Source organism: Aureobasidium melanogenum (assembly GCF_000721775.1).
Source record: "Aureobasidium melanogenum CBS 110374 unplaced genomic scaffold scaffold_4, whole genome shotgun sequence".
NCBI lineage: Eukaryota > Fungi > Ascomycota > Dothideomycetes > Dothideales > Saccotheciaceae > Aureobasidium > Aureobasidium melanogenum.
This window is the reverse complement of record NW_024470056.1, coordinates 472,824-499,347: the sequence shown is the minus strand read 5'-3', so window position 1 is coordinate 499,347 and position 26,524 is coordinate 472,824. Positions and strand designations below refer to the sequence as shown.

The window sequence follows — 26,524 nt, the reverse complement described above, 5'->3', positions numbered from 1 at the left end:
TTTGTTCGCGATTTGTATTGTCGAGAGGGACAACATATTATACGGCTCTCAAAGCCATATCGACCTGCTGACGAGCTTGCAGTAAAGCATGGTCGAGACCCTCGCGATGAGCCAGCTTGACGTTAGCATGGAGGTCAAGCAAATCCTGTGCGCGCGCCAGATCAACATCTGAGTCGATTGTATTGTGCGCTTTCTGTAGTTGCTGGGTCGATAGAGCTGTAACATCGCTAGGCGGGCGAGCCATGACGAGATCCATAGCAGCCGTCGGGTCCTTGCTCAAGGTCAGTCGCTTTCAGTGCCAGCTGCATCCTTTCTATACAACATACGCCCGCACGAAGAGAAGTTAGGTCGGAAAGGATGTCGGCAATTTTGAGCATGATTCTGGTATTGATTGTGCCCGATTATGTGTAGATGGTCAAGAAGTTTAGATCGTGCGAGGTTTACGACAAGGGCGTGTGCAGGGTTCATCAAGGTATGAAGATGTCATTATGGTGGAGTCAAATTTAGAAAAGCTTTAAGCATGTGATCTCGTCTATCACAGTACTATAGACGTTATGGATCTAGGAATAGATAATCTGATAGTGAACATCGTTTTAACGTGCTCATCCAATCTTTACAGTCGCGTTATTGCGCAGCCTCCGTGCCGTGTTGTTTGTTTTCTATACACAACACCTCTCAGTTGGAGACGGGCAAGAGCATGCTATGCCAATTTTGCAGACTTATGCCCAAAGGCATGATGCCCAGTCTCACATGTCGACCTCGGCGTGCCGCATATAAGCAGGCAGATCCATGGGAGCCGATCTTTCGTCTGCTTCTGAAACATAGTCTCTGGCGGGCGTTGCGGCCGCGAGCTCTGCTTATTCTTCAGGCGAGCAAAAGGGCCAGTGATTTGAAAAGCGTGTACTTCCAAGGCTCCGATCAGCCTCCTCTGCCTCTCCAGCCACCTCTTCCTCTGCCCCTACGTTTTCCCCAACCACGTCCTCCGCCACTTTCACCTCGCTCGAATCTTTCGCGTCGCTTCTCTTCCTCGGCAAAGAACTCCTCTTCGCGCTCTTCTTGCTCTCTGCGGAGCTCTTCTTCGGGTTTAATACGACGAGGCTCTGGTTTCTTCAGATCCTTGGCGTCAATCCATTTTGGGTGAGCTCCATGTTCGCAAGAGACGACATTGTCCCTGTCGGGAGGACCAGATCGACCATTTGGACAGAAGCCAGCGAGGTAGAAAGGGCAGATGGTGGTGTGTTTGATGTGTCGCAGGCTGCAATATGGACCAAGAGGACAGAAGCCTCGAGCGAAGTGAGGACAGGGAGCAATGCGCAACGGTGAGGTGGGAGCGATGTGGAGATAGGTGCCTTGTCAAGAATTAGCAAAGCGGCATGTGAGTTGGGGTAGAGACAGACGCACATTCATCACCCTGGGGACAGAGTCCGAAGCGACTGAATTCCTTGCATTCTCTTTCACCACGCAAGTCGAAGGTATGTGCGAACTCGCACTGGTCGCCTTTCTTACACAGTCCGCGTTGGTAATGTTTGCAAATGAGGTGGCCAATTCCAGATCGCTCGTTCGGAGGAGTGTAGTGACGGTCAGGACAGGCAGGACCCAGAGGACAGTGGCCGTTCTTGTAAGCGGCGCATGTTGGACGGTTGTGCTTATTAGGGAAACCGAAAGGTGGGAAAGCAGTCTTGAGATAGGGCAGGAAGGATAGCTCGGGGGCCGGGGCGCTGGCCGGGTTGAGAATGCGATCAGCGATGGCAGCGGCCATGTTGGGCGAGTATGTCTGGAGCAGAGATGGCTTGCTTGCACATGAAAGATGGGCGGTGACGCTGACGGAAGCTTTGGCGGGTAAAATGGGAATAACAATGAATGGTGGTTCGACGAATGATCGACGTCAAAGTGTGGAGGCAGCGCGGAAGCTTGGAACAATCGACACCGTAACCTGCTGCACCTGCGACGCAACTCAACTTGTCCGTCCATCTCCCGAAGCTCGCTCGCTCTAGTCTCCGTCCTCGACTTCAGCTTCGCCTGCGCCTGTCTTCACTTCCCCTTCATCACACCATCCCGATGCACCAGGCATAACACGACCATGGTGTCGGACACGGTCTACGAGATATGCCTGCCCGTACTGCAGGACCCCGCCCTACCTGACGATGAGAAGGCCGATCGCGTCGAGGAAGTCCTTCGCCAAGAGGCTCGTCTAACAGGCAAGGCTCTCGAGGATGCCGTCCTGGGTGTCCTATGGCGCCACCGCGACACAGTCCAAGGCTCTACCTCTCCACCGCCCTTACGCGCCTCTGTGATCCGCCGTCCATCGCCCGCTCCGTGGCAGCCCCGTTCTGTTTCTGCCACAAACTCGCCCAGATCTCAGAGCGCTACCATCCACGCCCCTCCCGGCTTTGGTTCTAATCCTCAATTTACACGCGCAAAGTCGTCGACTGCCTCACCCTTCTCCTCGCCGCGTCCCTCACCACGCCTGGCTTTTGCGACTCCTCAAATCCCCCACAGTCCTAGTCTGAGTGCCTACCAGTTCAGTGAACCTACTTCCTCAACCGAGCAATATGGTGATTATGGAAGCGACAACGTCGACTGGATAGTCAACGACGATGCCAGTAGTAATGCTTCCTTCGGCGACTCGGCCTTTGGTTCATATCCGTCAGATTGGGTCCCGCCCTCCATGGTAGAAATGTCAACCTATGACATGCTGCGTTCCGTCTTGCGTGATGAGAAGTCTGATGAAGAGCTTGAGCACGTCCTCCAGCTTAATGGCTATGACTTTAGCCAGACCATCATGGCCTTGGCCGACCCGCAAGCCTTGAGCACTACCGAGTCTCAGAACCGCACATACCTCGTAGGAAAGTCCATGAGTCCAACATCTCGACCGCTTACCCCTTCTGGCCAGTCGAAGAGCGGCATCGTGTGCAAGTACTGGCTCTCTTCGGGCCACTGTGCCAGAGCTGATTGCCGGTTCAGCCACGATCTAAGTAACCATCTGTGCAAGTATGTTTAATGTGCTCCTGTGTATGCTGCTTGATCAATCCTTTAACAAATAATTCTAGGTACTGGCTAGCCGGAACTTGCCTCGCTGGCGAGTCTTGCATTTTCTCTCACGACCCCTCTGCTCTTATGACTAGGTTGACCATGGATGATCACGCTACACCACCTTCTCAGTCCGTTCAGCCAAACTTCCAGCTGCAAGACTACGATTCGTTCCCTGCCCTGCAGCCCACCAATTCCAACCCGTATGACCAATCTTATGACCCTTCTATGCTTAATTCTCCTCAATCACAGCCACCCACTGTGTCCACCCTGAACCCCTTTGCCATGTTTGTACCCTCAAGCAATGTAAGCGTTCAGTCTTCGTCGCGGCCCAACAGCCGTCACCAGTCTCGTACTGCAACTCCATCAACCTTAGCCGTTAACGACGACGAGGCTTTTCCTACCTTGGGTTCCGCTGCAGCCTCACGATCCTCTCGACGCCACGGAAAGAGAGGCCACAGTAACATTGCTAACAAGGAGAGTCCCGTACCTACCCCCTCATCCTTGGCTGATGTCGTTCGCATGACGCCGTCACCTTCACCTCAAATTCAGTCTCGAAGAGGACTGAGACCTGGCAAATCGACTGGATCACGTGAGAACAGCGCAGCTGCCATGGCAATAGCAGCGCCTGAACACATCCCCTGGTTGGAGACTGGAGACTCCGCAAACAAAGCGTACCTCAAGGCTAGAGCTGAAGCCTTCCGCCATGGTGGATTAAGGAACAAATTTTTGCAGTCGGCAGCAACAGCATGGAACAGAAACGACGCTCGTGGTGCTAAAGCTCTCAGTCTCAGAGGTCATAATGAGAATCTGGCAATGAAGGAGGCCCACCGTGAGGCTGCTCGATGTTTGTACGAGGAACGCAACAAGGGCAATGGGATTGGCGAGCTCTATGTCGATCTGCACGGTGAGTATCAAGCAGCGCTGTGGTGTTTGGAGTTGTATTAGTACTGATCGCGTTGACAGGTCTACATCCTGAGGAAGCAGTTCAATACTTGACATCGTGCCTGCTTGACCACAGCTCGTCTAGCAAACCGGTCTACGCCATCTGCGGTACCGGTCACCACTCGAAGAACGGCAAAGACAAGGTCGGCAAGGCTGTCCGTCAGTTCTTGAATGAGTGGCGTTATGCATTCCGCGAGTTCAGTGTACCTGGCGATCGCAATAACGTTGGCGGTATCCTTGGTATCGATCCCAGCAGCTACGATAAGGATGCTGCAAAGAAAATGCAAGAAGCAGGGCCTATATCCGAGGCCGACAGTGGAGTCGGGTTTCTGAGTAGTAGTGCCGAAGACACGAAAGTCCGTATCCTGAAAAGAGAGGAACAATAATAGCTAGTATAAGTCCTCCCGCACGAAATGAATTGATGAATTATGCTCTCCTAATATCTCTTCCCCCATGCCATGGTTATTTTATGCTGTCAAAATGCACAGTTGCGTTCCAAACCTAAGCTTGGCCATTGAGATCAGCTTGATAGGGCATTTTCTCTGGGAACCACACTCTTCACAAAAGTATTGTGCATTTCTCCAGCTCTACTGTGACAGTCTTTGGTACACGAAGGTGTTCTAAGGTTCGTTGACTCCCACAGATCGTCTTCAGGTACACGCGAGCATATGTGAATTGTCTCACTCCCAAATCTGCTACCGAGCAACATGTAAGCTATAAAAAGGCATAGTCATATTCGTAGGTATGAGTCTGTCCAGAGAGTGGACCGATAGCAGATTTTGGAAAATCGACGATAGATATTTCGAATCCGACAGGAGATATTTCGAATCCGACAGGAGACATTTCGAACCGGATAGTAGGCATCTAAAACATGACAGATATCTTGAACACGGCAGATACTCTGAACACGACAAATATTCTGATTTCAGAGTACAGTAGATACTTGAAACCCGATAGTAAGTATCCTAAACACGACAACAGATACTTCGAGCCCGACAGTAAAGATTTGAAACACAATAGTCAGTATTCCAACCCGACGCTAGATACGCTGAACCCGACAGTAAACATTCTAAACCCGATAGCAAAAATCATTATAGATATAATAGTAGACATTGTGAATCTGACAATACACGTTTTGAATCAGACAGAAGACGCTTTTAATCCGATAGCAGACAGTTTGGATACGACAAGAGATATTCTGGACACGTCAGATACAAGTGTTCCAAACCGGACGATAAGTACTCTCGATCTGACAGTAAACATGCTAAACTAAACACGACAGTAAATATCCTGAGTAGGACAGGAGACGTTTTGAACCCGACCGAAGATGGCAGTAGACAATTTGAACCCGACGATAGGTAATTTGATCCGACAGTAGATGTGTTTAGACTATCAGATAGTCTAAACATGACAGTAGACAGTTCGAACACGACATTCCAAAAACCAGAGAATTGGACGTCTTAAAATCAATGCTCTCTCTAATGGCAGCCTTGTTTCGTATAAGTTTCTACATGTTTATAGATAGCTTTCAGCTAGTTATTGCAGCTAGGATAGCACCTATCTTACACTGCTCTCTCTGGTGATTTCTCTGTTTTGTATGAGTTTCTGCATTTTTATAGATACTTTTAAGTCTACCATTGAACTTGGGATAGCGTCCAATTGATGGTGTGGTTCTAAGCCCCATCCCCATAGCGAGGAGCCCAGTTGTTTCCAAGATTGCTCTCTGTGGATAAATCTTCCGATCTGAATACAACTGTGCATTTTGATAGCTACATAGGAGGAAGCAGCCAACAGGGAGGATGTAGCCTCCTAGGGAAAGAGACAATCACCACTCGAGCTATAAAAATGCACAGTATATTCTGCAACCAGTGCATCGTCCCCTGAGAGTCCTTTGATCCTATAATGCCTCTCTGAACGTAACAATGCTCTGTCAGATTTAGAACATCTAGCTAGTATCTAGTCCAGAATATTCGCTATCGTGTTTGGATCGTCTACTATTTGGTTCAGAATATCTGTTGCATCTAAAGTCTCTACTGTCGTTTTCAGAATGTCTACTGTCAAATTCAAAGTATGTACCATCGTGTTCAGATCATCTACTGTCGGCTTCGAATTTTAGACCACTGTCGGCTCGTATTCTGAGCCTACTTGGTTACATTGGCGGTGACAAAGTTGAAGTTGTTGCCAAAGTTGCCCTTCTGGGTGGTGAAATCGCTCTTGGTACTGAGAGTCTTGACTCTTCCCAAAAGCTTCTCCACGAGCCTGTAAGCCGCCGAAGGTGCGTATTGCGGTATCATGTGGCCACTAAGCTGTACAGTAGCAAAGGTAAGACCACGCTCGGTGTGGTATTTGCCCATGGCACCAGCTCCGGCAAGATCACCTTGGCTGAGCTCAGAATGGTAAGGAACAAAGAAGTCAGTCCAAGCCTGTGGACCCTGACTGAAGCCTTGTGCGCCATTGTAAGTCATGTTCTGAATGGCCATGAGTGTTCCGTTGTAGGAGATGATGTAGTCGAGCATGCCCTGGCCAATGATGACATTGTTGGTGTGCTCGATGACTTTGGGAAGCACACTCAACGAACTGTATTCGCTGGTATCTGTGTCGAGGACTCCAGAACTGCACTCCTCCCATTCTTGCATAGGGGCGTTGATGGCCTTTTGAACATCTGAGCGGTTGAAGTAAATCTGAGCACCTTCGGGCAAGTAGTCAAAGCTTCCGGGAAAACCGAGTACATCCCAGAGCACAGGGCAGGTGGTAGCGACCTGATAGATGTCGAAGCAAGGGTTGACAAGACTGGCGGCAGCGAAGATGTCGTTCCAGAGCTCACAGCCAGGCATGCTGTAGTCTACATTGGGAGGGGAAGGAAGCAGACCCTTGGGAGGGAAAGTAAGAGCCTCCTCCATGAAAGAAGTGTAACCACACTTCTCAGAGCGGTTGTGAATGTCGTCCATGAATGTTTGGTTCAGGTTAAACAGACCTCCCCAGTAGTCAACGAAGGGAACGGATGGAATGTCCTGCAACACAACATCGTACGAGATCGAAGGATCGTAGATCATGATGCCATGAACATCATAGAGAGCTGAGTCGTTCTTCTGGATGAAGTTGTTGGCAATGTCTAGCAAAATCAGCACAAGTCCTTATAGTTTATCACAATTGAACTTACAAGGAACGTAGAAACCAGCATAACTTTCACCAGTAACGTAGACTTTCTTGTGCCGCAGACCGAAAGTCTCGACAAAGTTCTTCCAGAAGCCAGCAAATTGCTCTGCGACCTCCTCCTCGTTGGTTGCAGAAGGCGTGCTACCCTTTGAGCTGAAACCAGTACCAGCGGGTTGTTCGACCCAGATAGTATTGGTCAGATTGTTCCAGTTGTAGTTGTTCTTGACTGGAGCGTATGTACCTAGAATTTAAGACTACAGTCAGCATAATTCTCTGCCGTGCACCATCCGATAGCTGGCTTTCTTTCCTCCCTATCTTCCACCCCTCTTTTCCCTCTTCCTCTTCTCCTTTTGACTCACCGTACTGCCAAAGGAAAGGCCCGTTCTCCTGTAGCAGGCCTTCCAGACTGCTGCAGCCAGGACCACCATTAAGCCAGATGAGAATCTCATCGCTTGCATGAGCGTTGTCCGAGGGGAAGAACCAGAAGTAAAGCTCGCTAGCATTCTGCTGCGATGAAATGGGCATCAGACCAGCATAACTTTCGCCTGTTTCAACTTATTAGACCTGTGGCAATCACACTCGAAGCGGTTTGCTTACCAATATCGAAATCAACATCGGGGATGTTGGTGCCATTGACAGCGTACTCTGCGTTGCGTTAGCATAACTATAGCCACACAGGTTTCGTCGCAACCGGATATCTTTGTGTGAAGCCTCGATACACACTAGACCTCCTCTCCACATGCCAATGTAGGTAGCACGTATGGTTGTAAAAATGCATAATAAATTCCAGAAGAAAGGCAGTTTCCACTGAGAGACGAGTAGTCATTGGCTCTCCTTGATTGAACCTTGGCTTCCAGGAAAGGATCGTGCCTTTTGACAGTGTACTTTTTGGCCTACACAGCGGCGGGAGGAAGGGAGGATGGGATCACAGGCTTCAGCACACGAGGAGGCTGGAATGTGGTTACATACTTGTTGTGTTTTGGTTCTGAGGAATGATATGGTGCTTTTTCTTTGTCGCAGCTCTCTTGTCCAGACCTACAGCAGGCAAACCAGCAGGCTCACGGCGCATACGCTCAGGTAGCTTCTTGTTGACATGCTGGGGACTGCGGCCGGCAATGGCACTGCTGGCCAAGAGCAGTGTAGAGACCACAGAGATCTTCATTGTTGTGTCGAGAAACCTTGCAAGAAGTGTTATCAAAGCTAAGTGGGCAAGGCCTCAGATTTATACTCAAGGGAAGCAATCCTACGGATACGAGCTGCTGAGCCGGATATCCTGAGATCGGCAGCTCCATACAAAAAATCGCTCGAGAGAAACATTATGATCACATTGCAGAACAGATCATGCTGTGTTCCTTGCATGATAGGATCCCCAGCTACACTAAACGCCTTCTGTATGTTCCTCTGCTGACTGCACCTTCTGGACTTGCAGTTAAGGGTATGCCAGATGCCAGGCCTTCCACAAGTATCTCAGACCGTCTCTGACTATCAAACCACGTAGAATCATCGTTGGAATCGCATGATATTGCTGTACCCATACCCGACTTTCCCAAGGCTGTCCCTAACACCAAACCAAAACGAACGCTAAGGCTGTTGTTGCTATCACCAAACAACATGTCAGAGGAGCGCATTTCAGCCACGGTTCAGCGTATTCAACACTTCGTTGCTCTGACAGGCGGCCTCGACATCGCTATCATCCTGTCCCTCTCTGTATCCAAACCTTTTTCATCCGCGAAAGACCTTTTGAACGCTGCCGAAATTGACGGCATGGACGGGGTACAGAGTTACGCGCGCCTCCAAGCAGAGCTGATGACCAGACCAGAGCTGATATGGGTACCAATCCTACCTTTGGCAAACCTGGGTGGTATCGTCGAGCTCATCAAGACACACGCACAATCGATCAGCCGTCCTAAGCCAAAGCCTTCGTCTGCATTACGTCCTGTGGACATGTTAACACACTGCACTACCGACCCGCCTTTGTCTTCTCTTGCTGTCAACCTTGCCACTGATACTTTCTCTTGCTTGAGAAATCTGGCTCAGGCTGCGACGACTCACAACGCAAGCTCATCTTCCCGCGACTATGGAGACGTTGTCTCATCAGATGATTCTTTACACAGTCTTCCGGGTTCGTTCAACGTGCTAGAGGGGCAAGTGGACCCCGAGATCGTAGCAAACATGGTTGACTTCTGGGTTATGGAATGGGCTATTGAGTAGTAACGGCGTCAGCTGGATAAGATGAGCAGGAGAGTGTGAAGGCAATGCTTATTTGCTTTGATGACTAATGCTTTATCATCTACGGTCAATAGCTTTCGTTATCCATGTCTCGCTTTTGGGTTCCATAATCACCTGAACTGATCCTTCATCTCGTTGATAACGGCCTTGATTCTGTTTTCCTTGCCCAAGGCACTCTTCTCAATGCTCTGCAGAAGACTACCCATGTCCTTCGCTTGAGCAACTTCCTTCCTGAACTCGTTGCCCAGCGACGTCAAGGTGCCGACCGCGACAAGAGCTCTGTACACAGCCTCACTGTCACCATCCGGCTTGATTATGTTCAAAGCCGCGTTGACAATGGCTGCTGCCCGCTGCTCCCTAGTCTTCGACTCCGATGAAGGGGCACTAGAGGTCAACAGCACTGCATAGTTGATGTACAGAGTCGCGATTGCCGTAGCCAGATTTTTGTTAGAAGTACTGGAGAACGACTGAGTAGACGAGACGATGTCCTCAAAGCAGCCGTCAGCGACTAGTCTACCTTCTTCAGTCATGAAGAGGTTTGCAAGAACGCGAACAGCCAGCATAGTGTTGTTGGGCTTGTCGGTATTTGCTTCAAAGACACCACTCTTAGCGAGGGTGTCTACAATAGTGCCCTCTCCGCCACTTGTGTGCATCACAAAAGTTGGCGCTATAGCAGACAATCTGAGAAGATCAATGCCGGGTAGGCGGTTCGCGGATGGCCACTGGGTCGCAATTTTAAGCACCACAGTGAGTTGATCTGCTTGAGGTTTAGGGTCCTTGGGGTTGGTCTGCAGTTGTTTGACCAGGTTGTCCAAGGCTTTCAGCTCATCTGGTGAGAGCGCAAGATCGGCTGACATGGTATCGTTCAGTTCACCGACCTTCTTGCGAATGGCAGATAAGTTAGCTGTAGTGATCGAAAGGTATTGAGTCTGGGGCAAGGATCGTGGGCGTGTGTCTCCAGATGGTTCGGGAGCACCAGCCTCGCCTGGTCGATAGCGATTCTCGCTGCCCCAAGGATCGGCTCCAGGTGTCTGAGTCTGCTGTTGCGAAGACGAGCCTAGTGTTGCTCCTTGAGTATTAGTGGTAATGAAGTTGGCGACTTGGTCCAGGTAGGTCATGGGCAGCTCATTGTTGGCAATGAACTTGCTTGCCACGTCGTACGGGTTCTGGCCAATGTTGTATGGCAGTTTCAACGGAGGGGCGCCATCCGTGATGTCGACGTCAAAAACGTAATCGTAGTCTTTTCCCTCGTGCGTCACCTTGCGACCGCTGCTTGCAGCTGCATCGACCACAGTTCCAACCTTGGTGAATCTGTCAGCATATTGCAATTGTGGTTTGTTCAGGAGATTGTTACATTTATCCATTGTTGGGCTGCAGATGACCAGGTGTGAGCGGTTACACTGCCATCCTCTTCCCTGATCATCTGAACTTGACCTTCCTTAGTACCCGACTTTTGCTGCAGGAATTCTGCAAAAGAAGTCAGTCACATTTTTGCTTGGGGATCAAGAATCTTCTACAAACACACCTGGACCAGGAAGTTGTTCCTTGTTGATCTGCTGCCCTTCGCCTGCAGTCTGCTGAGGTATTGAAGACGAGCTGACACTCTCATCGAATGCGCGCAGAACCTGTAAGATCCGGTTAGAACGAGCTTGTCGAGATATTCGAACGACTGACCTCAGCATTTGCGTGGCGGTTAGGGTCTTTGCTGAAGACTCGAATGACCTTGTCACTGGCGCCAGTAACGATGTCATCGGTCTCAGGGCATACAGAGACAGCCCAAACCGAGATTGCAGGATGTGTGATGGTTTGAATGCACTCGGTGCCCTTCCATACTCTCACAGTTCTATCTTCACCAGAGCTAACCAGATCACCGTTACGGAGGACGGCGAGGGCGTAGATGAATGAAGTGTGTCCGTGAAGTTGTGCGACTTCGACACCGTCGAGAGTCCAGAGTCTGATGACTTGGTCGTTTCCTGCAGAGGCAAAGGCTGCACCAGAAGGGTGGCCAGCTGGTAACTTGCAGAGTGCGCGAACAACATCAGGCAGACCAGGGATCGTTTGAAGAAGCTTTCCGCCAAGAGAGAAGATGCGAATGGCCTTGTCTGCGCAACCTGTGATAACAGTCTTGTCGTCGTAGACCATGACTGCCCAGACGGCGGCATCGTGTCCCTTTAGCTCAGCGGTGCACTCGCCCTTGGAGATGCTCCAAACTCTTGCTTGTGTATCCCATCCACCACTGACCAGAGTATCGCCATCGGAAGAAGCGTCGAGAGCGCAGACATTGTTGGCGTGGCCAATGAGCAAACGTTCGGGGTCTGTGTCTGGGTTTTGGAAGGGACGACGGACATCGATAATAGTATCCTTTCCAGCAGAGATCAAAAGGCCTTCAGAGTGTGCGGGAGAGGGGGCGGCAAAAGTCAGCGAGTTTACGAACGAGGTAGCCTGGACAGCAATCGTGTCGTCGTATGTGGGTGGTTTGGGCGAAGTGAGGAGCCATTGTCGGACGGTGCCGTCACGCGAGGCCGAGAAGATACAGGAAGCCGAAGGAGACACGACGGCGCGGACCTGAGGGGGGTTTGACGGTCAGCGCTTGAGATCTTTGGTCTCGCCGTGACACTCACTTACGTCGTCTTCGTGGCCCTTCAGAGATGCCGACAGCTTGAACGTGTCGGCCATGATGAGGGAAGTGCGGTGTAAGTTGTGTTCGCCAGACTTTTGCTATAGCTGGAAATAACTGTATCAGTTGAGATGGTGTTTATGCGGAAGTGTACCGATGGTTGTAGATGAGTGCCTTCTCCGAAGTTGTTGTTTGCGCCTCAGTCCACAGTGTTCATGATCGTCACAATGGTTGCTACCGACGTCATTCAAGAATCACCACATTTCCATCATCAATCCCATGTCTTTCACCTACCTATCTTTTTCACCCCATACCTCATGAAGATGCGATTTTGTGCGACAATGGCAATTCTGCATCACTGAGGCACATGCTGGACTGACCTTCGCTACATCCAAGACGATAGCGCTTATCATGGCTGATCACCGAGCTTGGCCTACTGCTACACAATGTCCGATAGGCGGTCTGCTAGATTCTCTTTCCAACCACGCTAACCCGACAATGTCTGTGTCTTGATTGACAGTCATCTCTGGCACTTTGTTATGCTGGTGTTGGCGGTGAGATGCATCGGCCGTTCGTCTCTCCCGTCCACCGACCCGGAAAACATGCCCGGTACACAACAGGAAGACATTACTCAAGACCAACATGCCGACATCTGTGACCCAGCAAGCTGGAACCAGACGGTCAAATGTCTTGTGTTGTGATTAATTACAGACTCTGTCATCCCTTAAACCTCCGATCTAAGTAATATGCCTTCCGGAGATTGCTGAGGAGAGATTCTTCGGACTTTTGGGCACCAGCGTCCAAAACGCTTCTGGTGTGTATCATCTGAACGCCTTCATTCCTGGAGAAGCTTGGGCAAGCGCATGTACGATGCACCAGTATCGCCCCTATATCATCAGCCTCACGAGGCAATTTGCAACAGGCGGCCTTGACAACCTGCAAAACATCACCACCTGGAAGATGCCAGAGTAATGCCTTGAGTCTGTAAGTTCAGGAGACCAATGGCGAAGAAAAGGTTAAAGTTACACGTGCTGCTCTTGCAGAGCATGCCCCTCGCATACTTGTGTAATAGCTTGTATCTACACTTGCTTGAGCAATATCTGATGTGAAACAAAGCTATACAACACACTGACATCTACCGCAATGGCATCTCGCGCAGCAAATATCCTTGCAAGAAATAGTGAGTTGGGAGACGCTTCTCAAACGTAATGTTTGGAGGCAAGTTCATAACCGGAGGCTTCTCCGGATACACTCTCGACCTACAACCACAAACGGTCAAAGCCTCCGTATCACACTGGTAAATCACTATTTCGACTAGTCGGTTCTGGCTGCAGGCTCGATGCGCTCTATAGATTTGATTCGTGAGTCTGTGCAACCAGCGTATCTTGAGGCTGAGATGCGCTGACCCAGACAATCCATACCCAGGTTCGTCGTCAATGCACGACTGGCATGGCTATGTTTCAAACGCACAACCAGAATGTCAACGAGTGGCCGATAGACCACGCCTTCAGTCTTGGGACGCAGATTCGAACCATGACTCTGGCGCCATGCCTCGAGTCGTCCGCCTGCAGAAGCCCTGCCGCGGTTGGCACGCGACTTGTCGAGACCCTGCAGCCAGGCTTTGGCCTCCTCGACCACTCTTGCATGGTCCCTAAGATCATCCTTTCCACATGGCAACGGGCTCTAACTCTTTTGCTCTTCTGAGTTTTTCTTCCGGCAGCAGAAAGTATCTCTACGCTTGCAAAGATTGAAGTAAGAAGAAGGTTAGAACATTTCCTTGTTCTTGGTCAAGAAATTGGACCATCATCGCCGATGCTCGTAAGTATCTTTGCCTGTTCGTAGCAAGCCACTGGAGCTTGTGCCAGACGTTCGATGGGCACTGAGCGAGCGCAAGCCAGAATTTAGTCGCTTTTGCTTCAGCCTATCAAGTAGAGAGCGGCTTGATTCAGACCAGCGCCGCCCATGCACCAAAGAGAAAAAAAAACACAGTGTCGGTCGGTCCACGCACACATGCGAGATGCCGAAGCATGAAAGGACACGCCGAAAGTCACTTCCGTGTGTGGCCCCCTGAGGTTGTGATCTAGATTTTGCGCAATGCTGATCGCCAACATTATTAAGGCGAGCAAGCACCCCTCGAACATCTTGGTTTTAGTCCTCAATCAAGTATTCTTCTTCTACAGACTTTCATCCCAAGCCGAAATCGTCGTATCTGACTGCCACGCGCTGCCACAAGTACATACTAGCTAGCGCCCTGAACTTTGGTCACTGTGGGGAAAGGCGGCCGAGTGATCATTGGCGTTCGCGATCGCAGATTGCTGCAATCACACACACAAAACCCTTTTGACGTAGGTCGGTAATGAACACTTCCACCATGACCGACACGGCGACTCGGCGGAGCACCTCGGTACGCGTCAGTGCCTAGGGCGACCGATCGTTTTTGTCAGGGTCACGCGTGGAATTAACAAGTACTGGGTAGTCTTGGGTCTGAGCTTACTTATGTCACAGCTTCCCTCGAACAACATCACTCTACTATTTATCCAAGCAGCACCTCTTCCCACCATTCCTGTGTCATTTTCTGCGATCAATCAATCTTGCTCAACTCGTTCTGGACACGAAAGATCTTCATTCCCCTGAGAAAATTCTCCATTGTCAAATAACCTTAAAGACCTCACTGCGCCATCGGCTCTCCACTTCACACCCCGAAGAGCGTCTGCTGTCCGTCATGGAATCCCCAAGGAAGGAATTGATGTCTGCCCTCTCCACGTGAGTCCTGCCTGCGGTTATTCCTGTTCTCGACTCGGTCGCTGATCAAGACTAGGCTCCACTTGGGTGGTAAATATTCTGATCTGACTATCAAATGCAATTCTCGAGAATATGCCGTTCATCGAGCCATTCTTTGTTCCCGGTCTGGATTCTTTGATGGAGCTTGTAGCAACCAGTTTCGTGAAGCTCAGACTGGCTTGATCGATTTGAGCGAGGAAGATGAAGAAGCTGTCGAGCACATGATCCACTGTAAGTCCCTGAACGTCCGGATGCATCGGTATGGTCCGCATTACTGGCAGTCATCCCCCTCGACGCCACGATCTGCAGGCTGCTGCCGCGTCGGTTCTCCTTTTTCTTACACAGCCTGACGGGCGTTTTAGACTTCTACCACCTGGACTACCTTGTTTCCGAGGACGAAGAGGAGCCAGCTTCTCCTGTCTTTCGTCACCGTGCGCAAGAAGCCCTTCGGCAAAGACCCCAAAAGCTTGACCTGTCTCACATTGTGGACCCTCTTTTCGCTCAGGCAGCTGCTTGCGCCCCACCCACACCAATCACGCCAACAGAAGCTGTTGATCCTCTTTCGCACTCGAGACATGACTCGAGTCTTGACCACTCGCCGCGTGCAACGAGCCCGAAAGGCAAGACCGGACTTCGTGGCTCAGGGGTCGGCAGCGCTTTGAACTCTGGGTCTGAATGCGAATCTGACGAGGATGAGGATTGCGAGTACGAGACAGACGAATCGAATCTTCTTACGCATACCCGCATCTACGCATTAGCGGAAAAGTACGACATCCCTGCTCTGAAGGCTCTTGCAAAAAGCAAATTCGAAATGGCAATGGCTTGCTACTACGACTCGCCAGAGTTTGCCGATGCCATCGAGGAAGTTTACTGCTCGACCATCGACAGTGATCGCGGTCTCCGGGACGTTGTTCTTCAAGCTTTCAGGAGTCACCCTCAGCTTGCCAGTACTCAGGATGTTTTCAATGTCATCAAGCGTACCCCAACTTTAGCTTTTGAGCTTTGGAAGACGGAGAGAGGAATTCCGGTTTGAAGCGGCTTGTATCCGGCAAGTGAGGTTGGTCAGAGGTTGCACAAACCCAACATACCGTCTTGCTAGAGAAACAAATCTTGCATACTGCACAGCGCTCACTTCGCATCAAACTGAGATGTCGTGCCACCGAGTGTAATAGCACCACGGCACGTTGGCCATGTCAGAAGCTTTCTTCGCGAGTATTGGCATCTAGGAGCTTGCAACACATCATTGCGGCGCAGCAGCTACGCGTCCGATGGTACGCAGGAAGCGAGTGGTTGAAGGAAGGGAGGATCGAAGTCTTGGCTAGGAAAAAAGTTTCTGGGCATGTGATAGGAAAAAGGCGCTTAAGATACATGATACCCATGGGAAATCTGTTTTGAATTTAGGGATGCTCGCGATCCATGAGCAGGTGTGCGATCTGAAACGTGGAACTGCTTTTAGGCATCATAAGCTACTGTACGATGAGCACCAATTGGAACACCTTATCTACTCTCCCCGTGTCTCAAGGTCTGTAACCCCTCGATACATCCATCGTCCTCTAACTAAGCAGAGAGCAGAGTATACGCTATCAAAAGGCACAGTGTTGTTGAAACCATAGGCATGTCCGCAGAGAGTCCACGACTACGCGCTTCTCAATGGATGTCATTCTGGTTTCTGTTAGTGTTGTGCATTTTTACAGCACGCGTTACATACTTTAGCACACGGGGAGGTCATGCAGTTCAGAACATCCCTCGCAGCCGAAAAATAAAGCTACTCGAGGGCATTGAAAAACAGCAAGGATTGCAGTACAGACCACGGCGAAAGTACGTGTGCAATGGAGTTGTTCATTTGGCAGTTTGCACCTCAACCAATGCTAGAGGGAGACCCTGCTTTGAGGCTGATGCAGCTCACGCAGTGCAACTATGTGCAAGGAACGGCATATCCAACGCTGACTGCTTCTCAAGTGCATATCTTGACAAGTCGCTCAGCGCATGTTGAGACCTCACTCTTCTGTTGCCTTTATCTCGCAACTCAAAACCGTACGTGGTAAAGGATGCGGGGTTTGGAGGAATGGAGGGGTACTGCGTATCAAGACCACGTGTGTCCACATCCCTGTCACACATCTTTCTTTCTTTCTACGCTGAAAGGCAGACTAGCTTTCTTCTGTGGGAGGGGCGGAACCAGGCGCCGTTGGCAGATCACTAAACACCCAAGGTGCATCACAATTTGGTCACACCAGAGATGCATGCTGACATCTTCATGGGAATTAGTCGTCAGCCCTGTGTAGAAAAAAAAGTCTCGAGGGACCTTCTCGCCTCCGAGGAGCTGGTTCTTCAACTGGCGTGCATAACATGGCTTGCGCCGCCCGCACTCGCGCATTTCTCCTTTTTGGATGTTCTTTTGCTTGTTGTCCAAGAAGAGCGAGGAACGTGCAGGCTAGCGAGCAAAGTCAAACCGTCTTCTGGCTGAGCAGTCGGTGGCTCCGAGAAGGACATTAAACGGACACCAGAAGCTTTCTGCATCCACTTGAACTCTGTCCAAGCCTTGTCACTTGGCAATGCAGGAGCTGAACACGAAATCTGAAACGCAACATAGAGGCATAATCCATGCATGTCTTGGGTGATTGTGATAATATCGTCGCAGTTATCTATCGAGGCTCTTTCCGGCACTTCGATGCTCCAATCACTCCTGCACCCCTGAATGCAAGCGCGACAATAATGAACCCGGTCGCTGCGAAGCCTACGTTGAGCCATTGAGCTGCGTGCAGCCCATGCAGATAGGCATGGTCTCCCACGTTCGCTTCCATGTCAACGACACGCGTCTTCTCCTGGCTGCTTTGCACGGCGACTTGAATCGCAGTACCGATGGCCAAACCAATGGCTCGCCCAATCTGACCCAGAGCATTTACGAGCCCACCACCCAGGGCTTGATCCTCCGGAGGGAGATTGTGAGCTACGAGAAGAAGTAGCGAAGGAAACAAGGTATCTGCACCAAACACGGCCAAACACATGGCTGGAAAGCCATAAGCCCAGTACGTCTCTGTCGGCGGGATTGGGACCGCCATAAGCCTGCCCTAGTCAGCATGCGATGAAGAAAATTAAGCATAAACCTGCGCTCTTACATGTTTGCCAATCCTACGCATACCATACCCCACATGAGTATAAAATGTATAGGTACTCTGCTTAGGAGCTGTGAGGTCACAAGGACTGTGAGTATACCGACAACACCGGTTGGAATGAAGCGAAGGGTAGTCTGGATGGCATCGAGTCCGAGATACTCTTGATAGAAATACGTCGAGAAGATGAGGTAATTGTTGAAGGCTGAGAAGAATACGGCCATGGCTAACATGGCGGCAGAAACTTTAAGGCGCTTGAACAGAGTGACTTTCATCAGAGGTCGTCGTTCAGTTCGTTTCTCCAGATATAGTTGCCAGACGACGAAAGTGACAATGAACAGAATCGATAATACAATCAAAACCGGGATATAGGCCTTGCTCCATCCCACAACATTGCCTTCGGCCAAGGCAAAGAGTAAGACAAGAACACCGACTGTTACTAGAAAGGCTCCGATCCAGTCAACGGACTTCTTCACTTCGGAGTCTTGTCGGGGAGGCGCTTTCGGAACAATGAAGTAGCCGGCCACTGTCACCAGAAATGCCATGATGGAAAGAATCCAGAAAATCCATCTCCAACTGGCATATTGTGCAACAAGACCGCCCAGCAGATTGCCCATCACGGAGCCCATGGGAGCACCAGCAGAGTATAGAGAAAAAGCGTAGTTGCGAGCCTTCCCAGGAGGAAATGTAGCAGACAAGATGCCAATCGCAGAGGGGACGTTGCCAGCTCCACCCACACCTTGTAGTCCTCGGAGAAGGTCAAAGGCGATCTCGTTTGTTGCGAATGGATTTACCAATGTGAGTATGGCAACCCAGAGCGATCCTAGGATGAAGATAGGTCTCTTGCCGTAGACATCGGCGAGCTTACCCCAAAGTAATAGGAAGCAGCCAAAGGATAGAGAATAAGCTGAGACGATCCATTGTTGTCTGGCTGCCGGTATGTCAAGTGCTTTACCTAGCAGGTAAGGGCGCAATCAGCAGTTGTCTTTTGTGAAGAATGGTATGCCAGCCCAGTGACAACGAGGATCAGTATCTGTCTCAAGACATTTCAAGTAGCTCACTCACTTACCGATGCTCGGGAGGACAATGACTACGGCCTGGACCGTTAATGTGCTATCGAAATGTTAGCCCTCGGGCATTGTTCTAATGGTAATTCACTTATACACATACTTCAAGAATGCTGCGCCAGTAAGTGTAGCCACCAGGGCAATAGTACGAGCTCTCGACAGCGCGGGTTGCAACGAGCCTTCGCCTTGAGACTGAACTGGTTGTTCCTCTTGTTCTATGACCTCTACTTCTTCGCCAAGTTTAGCTGCCTCTTTCGACTGCTGCTCGGCCGAAAGCGGAGAACAGACATGTCTAATCTCCTTCTCTGCCATGACGGACTGATGAAAAATTAAAGATGCAGATGAGACGAAGATGCTGAATCAACACATTCTAAGAAACACGAAAAGTTGACAGCAGAAGCTGTGCGCGCGTGGAACCTCACAGTTGCTGACGAGGTGGCAGGGGATGATTGGACTGCCGTCAATTCATGTCGTTCGGATCTGAGCGACGGTAGTTCCAACGTTTGGCGCAACTTGGAAGAAAAAGTTCGGGGTCGCCGATACAGTACAATTCTTGCGCAATCTACAGAGCCTCATGAGCTGATCAGCCCTCGAGTCGGGTTGCCTTCACTATTTTTCTACAAGTGAGGGGAGTATATATGTGAATATACGAGTACGATAGAGTTGTTGGAGGTTGGAGAACTCCTGTCAAAAGCTTCACTTGTGGACTCTCCCTCATTTTCGGCCATCCCCGTGTGCTAAAGACGGTCACGACGTAGCTATTGAGATGCACAATACTCTCGTAAAACATGTGGTGTTCGCGGAGAGAACTGAACTAAAGACTCTCTCAATGGCTAGCATTATATACAGATTGCCACTGTGCACTTTGATAGCTACACCGGGACTGTCTTTAGCACACGGGGAGGGCATGTCCACTCGGTCGGTCAGTCGGACTTGAAGTACCTATCTCCGTGTCTAGATTTCAGAATGATGTCAGGAGCTATATAAATCAACTGCCGTGGTTTACGGTCAAGTCTTCAATTTCAGACTCGCCTCTCGATCAATCATCCTCACGAACACAACACAATGCCCTTCAACTACAACAAAGTCCTCGTCCTCGGTGCCACATCTGGTATTGGTTGGGCTCTCGCAAGCAAGCTGGTCGAGAACGGCACTTCAGTGATTGTCACTGGCCGCAGACAGGAGAAGCTTGACGAGTTCGTTTCTCAACATGGCAAAGACAAGGCCGAGGCAGTCCAGTTTGATATCACACAGCTGGACAAGATTCCCAAGTTCGTAAAGGACATTATGGAGTCTCACCCAGACATCGACAGCATCTTCCTCAACTCTGGTATTCAGAGAGGATTCGACTTCTCCAAGCCTGAGAGCATTGATCTCAGCTCGCTTTCAGAAGAGATGAACACCAACTACATCTCATACATCCATTTGGTCACCGCTTTCACTCCGTATCTGCAGAAGCAGAGCAAGCAGACTTCATTCATCTTTACCACATCTGGATTAGCTTTGGTAAGCACCGAGTCATTTGAACCCGCTCTCTCTTGGTCGTCATGTTCCATAATCCAAGGGCTGGACTACAATGACGGCATTTCGCATCGTAGTGTTCGTTTCGATTGGAAGACGGTCGAGAGAGGGGCAAGAAAAGTCGCACAAGGCAGTATGCTGACCCATTGACAGGTGCCTATGATCAGATGTCCCAACTACTGTGCTTCTAAGGCTGCTCTGCACCATTTCATTCTGGTGCTTCGTGAACAGCTCAAGAACGGACCTGGAAACATTCAGGTTATTGAGATCTTCCCTCCTGCAGTGCAGACCGAGCTGCACGACGAGAAGCACCAGCCGGACATCAAGAACGGCAGTCAGATCGGAATGCCGTTGAAGGACTTCACCGAGGCCACATGGGCTGGACTCGAGGCTGGCAAGGATCAGATTCCCGTGGGTATGTCGGAGGGCTCGTTCAACGGATGGGAGCAAGAGAGACAGAAGGCATTCCACGGTATGAATGCTCACATCGCCAAGATGATGGCACAGCATTCGCACTAAAGACGGCGCGAATGAATGTTAGATACATAGACGGAGAATAAAGAAGATGCGAACACGACGTGACGTTGCAGGAGGCTTGGCCAGGCCGGATTGCCATGTGAAACATACGCAACGACACGAGTGCACTGCCCGGCCTCGGTCTTGGACTTAACTTCCTGAGCACCTGAACCCTAGAGCCCCTCTCCCTCTCTTTCTCCAGTCAACACATTTCAATCATGGCACCAATCGAGGAAATGCAGATTGCCCAGCTCAACCGCTCTATCCGGACGATCAAAGCGGTGCGGAGACAGCGCAAAGCGCAAAGCTGCGAACCAACGGCCGGCTGACGCCTGAACAGGAACTCGAATACTTGTGCGACGCATCTGTCATTACACCGCAGCAGCTGTCGTCGCTGTTGTCACAAATCCCCGCCCAGACTGCTCTGCATGCGCCCTTGTCCGTCGGCGCCGTCCCTGGCGCCGTGCCCGCCAACAATGCCGTCCCCACAGCGCCCATGGCCAACCTGAACATCAACAGAGACGAGAAGAAGCAAGGAAACAACTTCTACCAGCCCTCGCCAGCAGCCACTCCTGCTCCCCCACCAGCATATGCTGCTCCTCCGCCATCCATGCCTCCGCTTGCTCAAGCAACTGCTCTGTATGCGTACAATGGCACCGATCCTGGCGACCTTGAACTTCAGCCCAACGACCATATCAATGTTACAGAGTACATGAACGCCGAGTGGTGGAAGGGCCGTTCGTCGCGCACTGGTCAGGAGGGTATCTTCCCTCGCTCGTACGTCCGTGTCATTGAGAACGCTATGCCGCAACCTGGACCTACAAACTACGGTAACATGCCTCTTGAGGTCAGTGGCCAGGGTGATGGTAGTGGCAAGGTTCCTAGCAAGGGTGAGGAGATGGGCAAGAAGTTCGGCAAGAAGGTAATGTTCATCTGTGCACGTAATCGGTTCTTTATACTAATTACCTTCTAGCTTGGAAACGCAGCCATCTTCGGTGCTGGTGCTACTATTGGTGGTAACATTGTCAACTCCATCTTCTAGTTCCTCTGACTATTGCATAAAGTTCCAAGGAACGTCTATCTCTTTCATGTTTGGCGTTGGGGTTTTGATTCTCCTGGGTCTTGCGACTGATCACTTAGACAGAGCCAATCTTGCATATGCAAATATCGCATATCATTTACAAACAGATGCTGGTCTTGTCTTCCTCTCCTCTTGATAGATCCATGTTCTAGGCTTCGTAAATCAAAGTGAACTGAAAGTGCGGGTGATAGAGCTTTTATACAGAGTTGGGTATCTTGAGAGGTGTGATTGTATGTACAGATGCGAGGCTGACAGTGGCCAGTCGCTCATTGACTTTGCTCCGCCAGCGAAGTGTTCTCTGCTTTTCCTTCTTTTTCCAGATTTTCCTTTGCTTCAGACGTTTCGTTTTTTCGTGTTGGTTGCGCCTCGGTTTCTGGGCTTGCAATAGTAGTGTCGGTCGTCTCGTTGCCATTTTCGCCGTCTTCTGTGGATAAAGGCAGTGTTTCGTATTTCGATTTGAGCCGAGCGACTTCTGACTTGAGCTCAACGATTTGACGCGAGTGCTCTTCTAGCGCATCCAATCGGTCTTCGACGCCCTCTCTTCGAGTGCTTTCTTTTCTTCTCGAGCGCCATTGGTCCCACACAAGTAGGCCGACGGCCACACCAAAGATGAAAGATTCTGAGAGGAAGTTGGCGCCTAATTCGATAGCTCTTGTTTCGGAAAGCGGCCGGATTCTGGGTTTTGGAGCTTCACTCCTCTTTTCTTTGAGATCTGCTGCAGCCGCATCATCTGCTTTTTGCTGGGCTTCGGTCTTGACGGTGGGTATCTCGGATTGTCTCTTTTTGGCAGCGGCCTCTGCTGCTTCTCGAGCATGCATGCGTTCCTGAGCGGCGGCGTCGTGCAGGATACCCAATCGCATGCGCATATCTACACGGTGAAGGCCCTGAGCAAAGCCCACACAGTATCTACGAAAGGTTTCATGTTCTCTGGCCGACTGCTTGATGCGGTTCTGCCTAGAAGTCAGATTTGTGCCTGGTTTGGGGAAGAGTAAGGATTGCATACACCTATAGGTTTGGCAACAGTGCGGATCACCAGAGAGGCGAGCTTGAAGGTCAACGACATTGAGCGGCTGCAACCAGCAGAACTCTCGAGACGCAAGTTGCACAGTCAACAACATGACGCAGCAGGGTTTCGAGGTCGGGGATCGGCATGTCGGCGTCGGGCGGGCGTCTTGGGCCGGTTGGTGGTCGGTTGCTGTGCGGGAAGGCGTGTAAACAAAATAACACAGCAAGCGAGAGCTTGACGCTTCTCTTGCTCCAAGTCACGACCAGCCATCTACCAGCATCATACTCGCAGCAGATACTAACCATGTCTGTTCACGCGGAGCCTCCGCCATCTATCGTATCGGAACCGCATGGCATCAATTATGCTACCTCCAACCAACTGGGCAAGGGCGGCTTCGCCATTTGCTTCAAAGCTGAACGTCTCGAACGCGACCAACCCACCGGCCATGTTGTTGCTCTGAAGATTGTCAAGTCTAGGATGGAGCCCGCCAAGCTAGCGCAAAAGGTGCGCTCATATCCATTCTCCTGCTTCGTCACGTCTTGTCTTGTTCTGACCCGTCTTTGTCGTCCAGTTCATCACCGAATTGCAAATTCATTCCAAACTCTCCCATCCTAATATTGTAGGCTTCCATCGCGCATTCTCTTTTGGCGAGAGTACCTACGTCGTCCTAGAACTCTGCTCCAGCGGCTCGCTCGCAGACATGCTGAAGCGTCGCAAAAACATCACTATGCCCGAGATCCGTCGCTTCATCATCCAAGTCTCTGGCGCCGTCAAATACCTGCATGCGCGCAACATTGTCCACCGCGATCTCAAAACCGGAAACTTGTTTCTTGACGAGAAGATGAACATCAAGGTCGGTGACTTTGGCCTCGCCGCATTGCTTGTCAGTGGAAAAGACATGGACGCAAAGCGACGAACTACCATGTGCGGCACACCTAATTACCTAGCCCCAGAAATTCTGGAGAAGGGCAAGGGTCACAGCGAAAAGGTCGACCTATGGGCTATTGGTATCATCGCGTAAGCTCGCTCGGTTCCATTTCGCGTCCTTGTGGCTGACCTGAATAGATATACTCTTGCCGTCGGAAAGGCTCCATTCCATGCATCATCCAAGGAAGAAATCTACAAGAAACTGAAAGCAGGCGATTATTCATGGCCGGAACTGTCTTCGATCACAAACGAAATTTCCGCAGACCTACGAGACTTGGTCTCGTCTCTACTGGTCTCAGAGGAGCTGCGCCCTTCTCCGGATCAAATTGTTTCACATCCTTTCTTCAAGATCGCCTTTGTTCCCAGACAAATGAGCCGGGCTCAAGTCAGCAAAGTTCCCACATGGCCCAACGTGCAACCGCCGAGTCCAGAGGTGCTCCAAAGAGGCTACAGTGAATCCTGGTGGTATGTCTGCAAGGAGTCTGGAGTTGGTGAGTATGCACCAGGCAAATGCTTCCAGCTCAATGCAGGAAAGAAAATACGCAGCATTGTGAGAGACATCGAAAGGGAGGTTGCCGCAGGTCGCCAGCCCGTGATACCTATTCCATCAGACACAGTTTATATGTCGCCGAACAGCAACAGCATCGACGCATTCCTTCCCATGAACGCATTGCCAGAAATTGCTGAGGAGCGCGAGCCCGACACAAGACAGCTCAAGGAGATATGCCATAATGAGGTTCAGCCAACATCCAGAGAGAACAGCGCAGACGAGACTAAGAAGAAGAAGGATGCCGAGCTGATGCCTCCTCCCCCTCGTGTTAGACGAGCAGGGCCGATACGAAGGACGCGCGCAGTCACGGATGACAAGGAAGAAAATGCTCCCGAGTCCACTCGCCAATCTTCTCGACTGAACACGCTCAGCCAAACTAACACTTTGAGTCAAACCGCCTTCAGCGGCACGAATTTCCTCCCATCATCTTCACAGCCTCAGAGCGGAGAGATCATCCCAGTCTCAAAGCGAAGCGTAGATGCTAGTCTGGCACGACGACCACGAAAGAATATTTCCGATCGGGATATTCCTGCCCTCGCAGATGCCATCCGCGACGATCTCGAGATTGCGCCGTCTAGGACATTAGCCACTCGCAGCTCACGATCAAGGTCGAAACAACCGAGCCAAGAAGTGGTCGAGATATTTGACGAGCAGGAGAACCTTGGAAGACCGGTCCTCCCACCACCTCCAGCCATGACTGCAAAACTCCCGGTTCCAAGGAGAAAGGCTCTTGAGACAACTTCAGCTTTCCCAGGATCAGATCCGACAGCAGTGTTGGAGCGACTGAATGCATTCAGAGACAATCTAGCCTCGGCTTTGGAGAAGAAGCATTTGGCGCCTTCCCGACGAGTACCGCAACAACCGTCGAAACCGCTTCCGTTTGTGAGTCGATGGGTAGATTATAGCAAGAAGCATGGTGTAGGATACGTTCTGGACGATGGTACAGTGGGATGTGTCATCAACGGCTCTGCAGCCAGCGGAACACCCGTGACCCATGTGGCAGTCAAGAATGGAGAACGTTGGCTCGCACGTATAGGAAAGCGCTTTGAGCATCTGGAACATGTTCCGTTCAGAATGTTCGAAGACCATGGAGCTGCTGGACTGGAAAAGCTTGATCTCACGACCAGAGATGAGAAAATGAGGGAAAGGTTACGAATGCTCCGCGTTCTATGGGTCAAGTTTGGAAGATACATGAGCCAAACGCTCAACGCAACTGAGACGACAGATTGCGCGGACGATGAAATGGATGTGGACTCGGACTTGCTCTTTGTTCGGTTTTACCAAAGATCAGGCAATGTCGGTATCTGGGGATTCTCGGACGGCTGTGTCCAGGTACGTTCCAATCGTGATGTCGATGCTACAATGGCAATATACTTACAAAAGAACAGCTCCATTTCCCCGATCATACCAAATTCGTTATCTCCGCTGATGGTTTGCATACTTCTGCGACACTCGTGCCAGTCGAGGGCGTGCGCGCAATTGAAGAGAAGCATGATTTGCCAACCAAGCTGCTCAGAGATCGCCAGACTTTGGTGCATTCAATTCATGCTTTGTTGTACGGCTCGCAGCCCGGAGCGCGTGGGCGGAAGCTGTTCGCCGACATGGTTCAAGCCAACATGGTCGAAGAAAAATTGTATTTGCTGCTTCAAATACTAGATCAGTGGATATCAGGAGGTGGTCTTGGTTGCACGGGCGTTGGAGAGGAACGCCTGCAGTGGCAGGGTTCTTGGGTCAACGAGCACGCGCGCAAGATTGACTGGGTGACGGTGGGCAGGCTTGGGGGTGACGAGGTCAGATCATAACGATTGAGGCCTTTTGCATTTTGTCTTTCGATTCTTTGAAGCCACTTTTTGGTGTTGGGTAGCGAGGCGTTTTGGAGAGGTTGGGTTTTAGCAGGAGCGTCTTGCTCGGAGTACGTTTCGGTTTCTCGTTTGGACACACCTAGGATCGCTGTCATGATTTTTTTGTCTAGCACTAAATGCATCAGA

At 50.6% G+C, this 26,524-nt stretch overlaps 12 protein-coding genes across 12 annotated transcripts; 6 read left to right on the top strand and 6 right to left on the bottom strand.

The window, feature by feature from the left end:
• Window positions 1-37: 37 nt before the first annotated feature.
• Window positions 38-377, bottom strand: M437DRAFT_42436 (uncharacterized protein; the record flags this gene model as incomplete). Its single annotated transcript, XM_041020573.1, has 2 exons — window positions 38-271; window positions 327-377. 2 exons carry the CDS (start codon window positions 375-377, stop codon window positions 38-40), a joined length of 285 nt encoding a protein of 94 aa, XP_040882213.1.
• Window positions 378-1,110: 733 nt separating this feature from the next.
• On the bottom strand, window positions 1,111-1,735 carry M437DRAFT_14968 (uncharacterized protein; the record flags this gene model as incomplete). The annotated part of the gene is made up of 2 exons (XM_041018787.1): window positions 1,111-1,349; window positions 1,402-1,735. Coding segments are annotated over 2 exons (573 nt in total), but the record flags the coding sequence as incomplete, so codon positions are not given.
• A 345-nt stretch (window positions 1,736-2,080) lies between these two features.
• M437DRAFT_73125 (uncharacterized protein) lies at window positions 2,081-4,361 on the top strand (the record flags this gene model as incomplete). Its single annotated transcript, XM_041025972.1, has 3 exons — window positions 2,081-2,991; window positions 3,051-3,937; window positions 3,979-4,361. 3 exons carry the CDS (start codon window positions 2,081-2,083, stop codon window positions 4,359-4,361), a joined length of 2,181 nt encoding a protein of 726 aa, XP_040882211.1.
• A 1,755-nt stretch (window positions 4,362-6,116) lies between these two features.
• Window positions 6,117-8,293, bottom strand: M437DRAFT_42379 (alpha/beta-hydrolase; the record flags this gene model as incomplete). Its single annotated transcript, XM_041020560.1, has 5 exons — window positions 6,117-7,087; window positions 7,136-7,372; window positions 7,491-7,676; window positions 7,729-7,776; window positions 8,101-8,293. 5 exons carry the CDS (start codon window positions 8,291-8,293, stop codon window positions 6,117-6,119), a joined length of 1,635 nt encoding a protein of 544 aa, XP_040882210.1.
• Window positions 8,294-8,742: 449 nt separating this feature from the next.
• Window positions 8,743-9,342, top strand: M437DRAFT_82160 (uncharacterized protein; the record flags this gene model as incomplete). The annotated part of the gene is made up of 1 exon (XM_041027699.1): window positions 8,743-9,342. One exon carries the CDS (start codon window positions 8,743-8,745, stop codon window positions 9,340-9,342), a length of 600 nt encoding a protein of 199 aa, XP_040882209.1.
• Window positions 9,343-9,470: 128 nt separating this feature from the next.
• M437DRAFT_82159 (PFU-domain-containing protein) lies at window positions 9,471-12,036 on the bottom strand (the record flags this gene model as incomplete). Its single annotated transcript, XM_041027698.1, has 5 exons — window positions 9,471-10,661; window positions 10,715-10,827; window positions 10,886-10,985; window positions 11,035-11,925; window positions 11,986-12,036. 5 exons carry the CDS (start codon window positions 12,034-12,036, stop codon window positions 9,471-9,473), a joined length of 2,346 nt encoding a protein of 781 aa, XP_040882208.1.
• Window positions 12,037-14,699: 2,663 nt separating this feature from the next.
• On the top strand, window positions 14,700-15,791 carry M437DRAFT_82158 (uncharacterized protein; the record flags this gene model as incomplete). The annotated part of the gene is made up of 3 exons (XM_041027697.1): window positions 14,700-14,740; window positions 14,796-14,989; window positions 15,121-15,791. The coding sequence occupies 3 exons, from the start codon at window positions 14,700-14,702 to the stop codon at window positions 15,789-15,791; spliced, it is 906 nt and encodes a 301-aa protein (XP_040882207.1).
• A 1,609-nt stretch (window positions 15,792-17,400) lies between these two features.
• Window positions 17,401-19,247, bottom strand: M437DRAFT_43112 (drug resistance protein; the record flags this gene model as incomplete). The annotated part of the gene is made up of 4 exons (XM_041020684.1): window positions 17,401-17,821; window positions 17,875-18,823; window positions 18,938-18,981; window positions 19,039-19,247. The coding sequence occupies 4 exons, from the start codon at window positions 19,245-19,247 to the stop codon at window positions 17,401-17,403; spliced, it is 1,623 nt and encodes a 540-aa protein (XP_040882206.1).
• Window positions 19,248-20,000: 753 nt separating this feature from the next.
• On the top strand, window positions 20,001-20,975 carry M437DRAFT_63818 (short-chain dehydrogenase/ reductase-like protein; the record flags this gene model as incomplete). The annotated part of the gene is made up of 2 exons (XM_041024314.1): window positions 20,001-20,441; window positions 20,610-20,975. 2 exons carry the CDS (start codon window positions 20,001-20,003, stop codon window positions 20,973-20,975), a joined length of 807 nt encoding a protein of 268 aa, XP_040882205.1.
• A 215-nt stretch (window positions 20,976-21,190) lies between these two features.
• M437DRAFT_42399 (SH3-domain-containing protein) lies at window positions 21,191-22,014 on the top strand (the record flags this gene model as incomplete). The annotated part of the gene is made up of 3 exons (XM_041020567.1): window positions 21,191-21,253; window positions 21,313-21,894; window positions 21,946-22,014. The coding sequence occupies 3 exons, from the start codon at window positions 21,191-21,193 to the stop codon at window positions 22,012-22,014; spliced, it is 714 nt and encodes a 237-aa protein (XP_040882204.1).
• A 305-nt stretch (window positions 22,015-22,319) lies between these two features.
• Window positions 22,320-23,116, bottom strand: M437DRAFT_42336 (uncharacterized protein; the record flags this gene model as incomplete). The annotated part of the gene is made up of 2 exons (XM_041020551.1): window positions 22,320-23,003; window positions 23,057-23,116. 2 exons carry the CDS (start codon window positions 23,114-23,116, stop codon window positions 22,320-22,322), a joined length of 744 nt encoding a protein of 247 aa, XP_040882203.1.
• An 87-nt stretch (window positions 23,117-23,203) lies between these two features.
• M437DRAFT_42567 (Pkinase-domain-containing protein) lies at window positions 23,204-26,338 on the top strand (the record flags this gene model as incomplete). The annotated part of the gene is made up of 5 exons (XM_041020604.1): window positions 23,204-23,563; window positions 23,631-24,076; window positions 24,125-25,010; window positions 25,191-25,868; window positions 25,925-26,338. The coding sequence occupies 5 exons, from the start codon at window positions 23,204-23,206 to the stop codon at window positions 26,336-26,338; spliced, it is 2,784 nt and encodes a 927-aa protein (XP_040882202.1).
• Window positions 26,339-26,524: the final 186 nt, after the last annotated feature.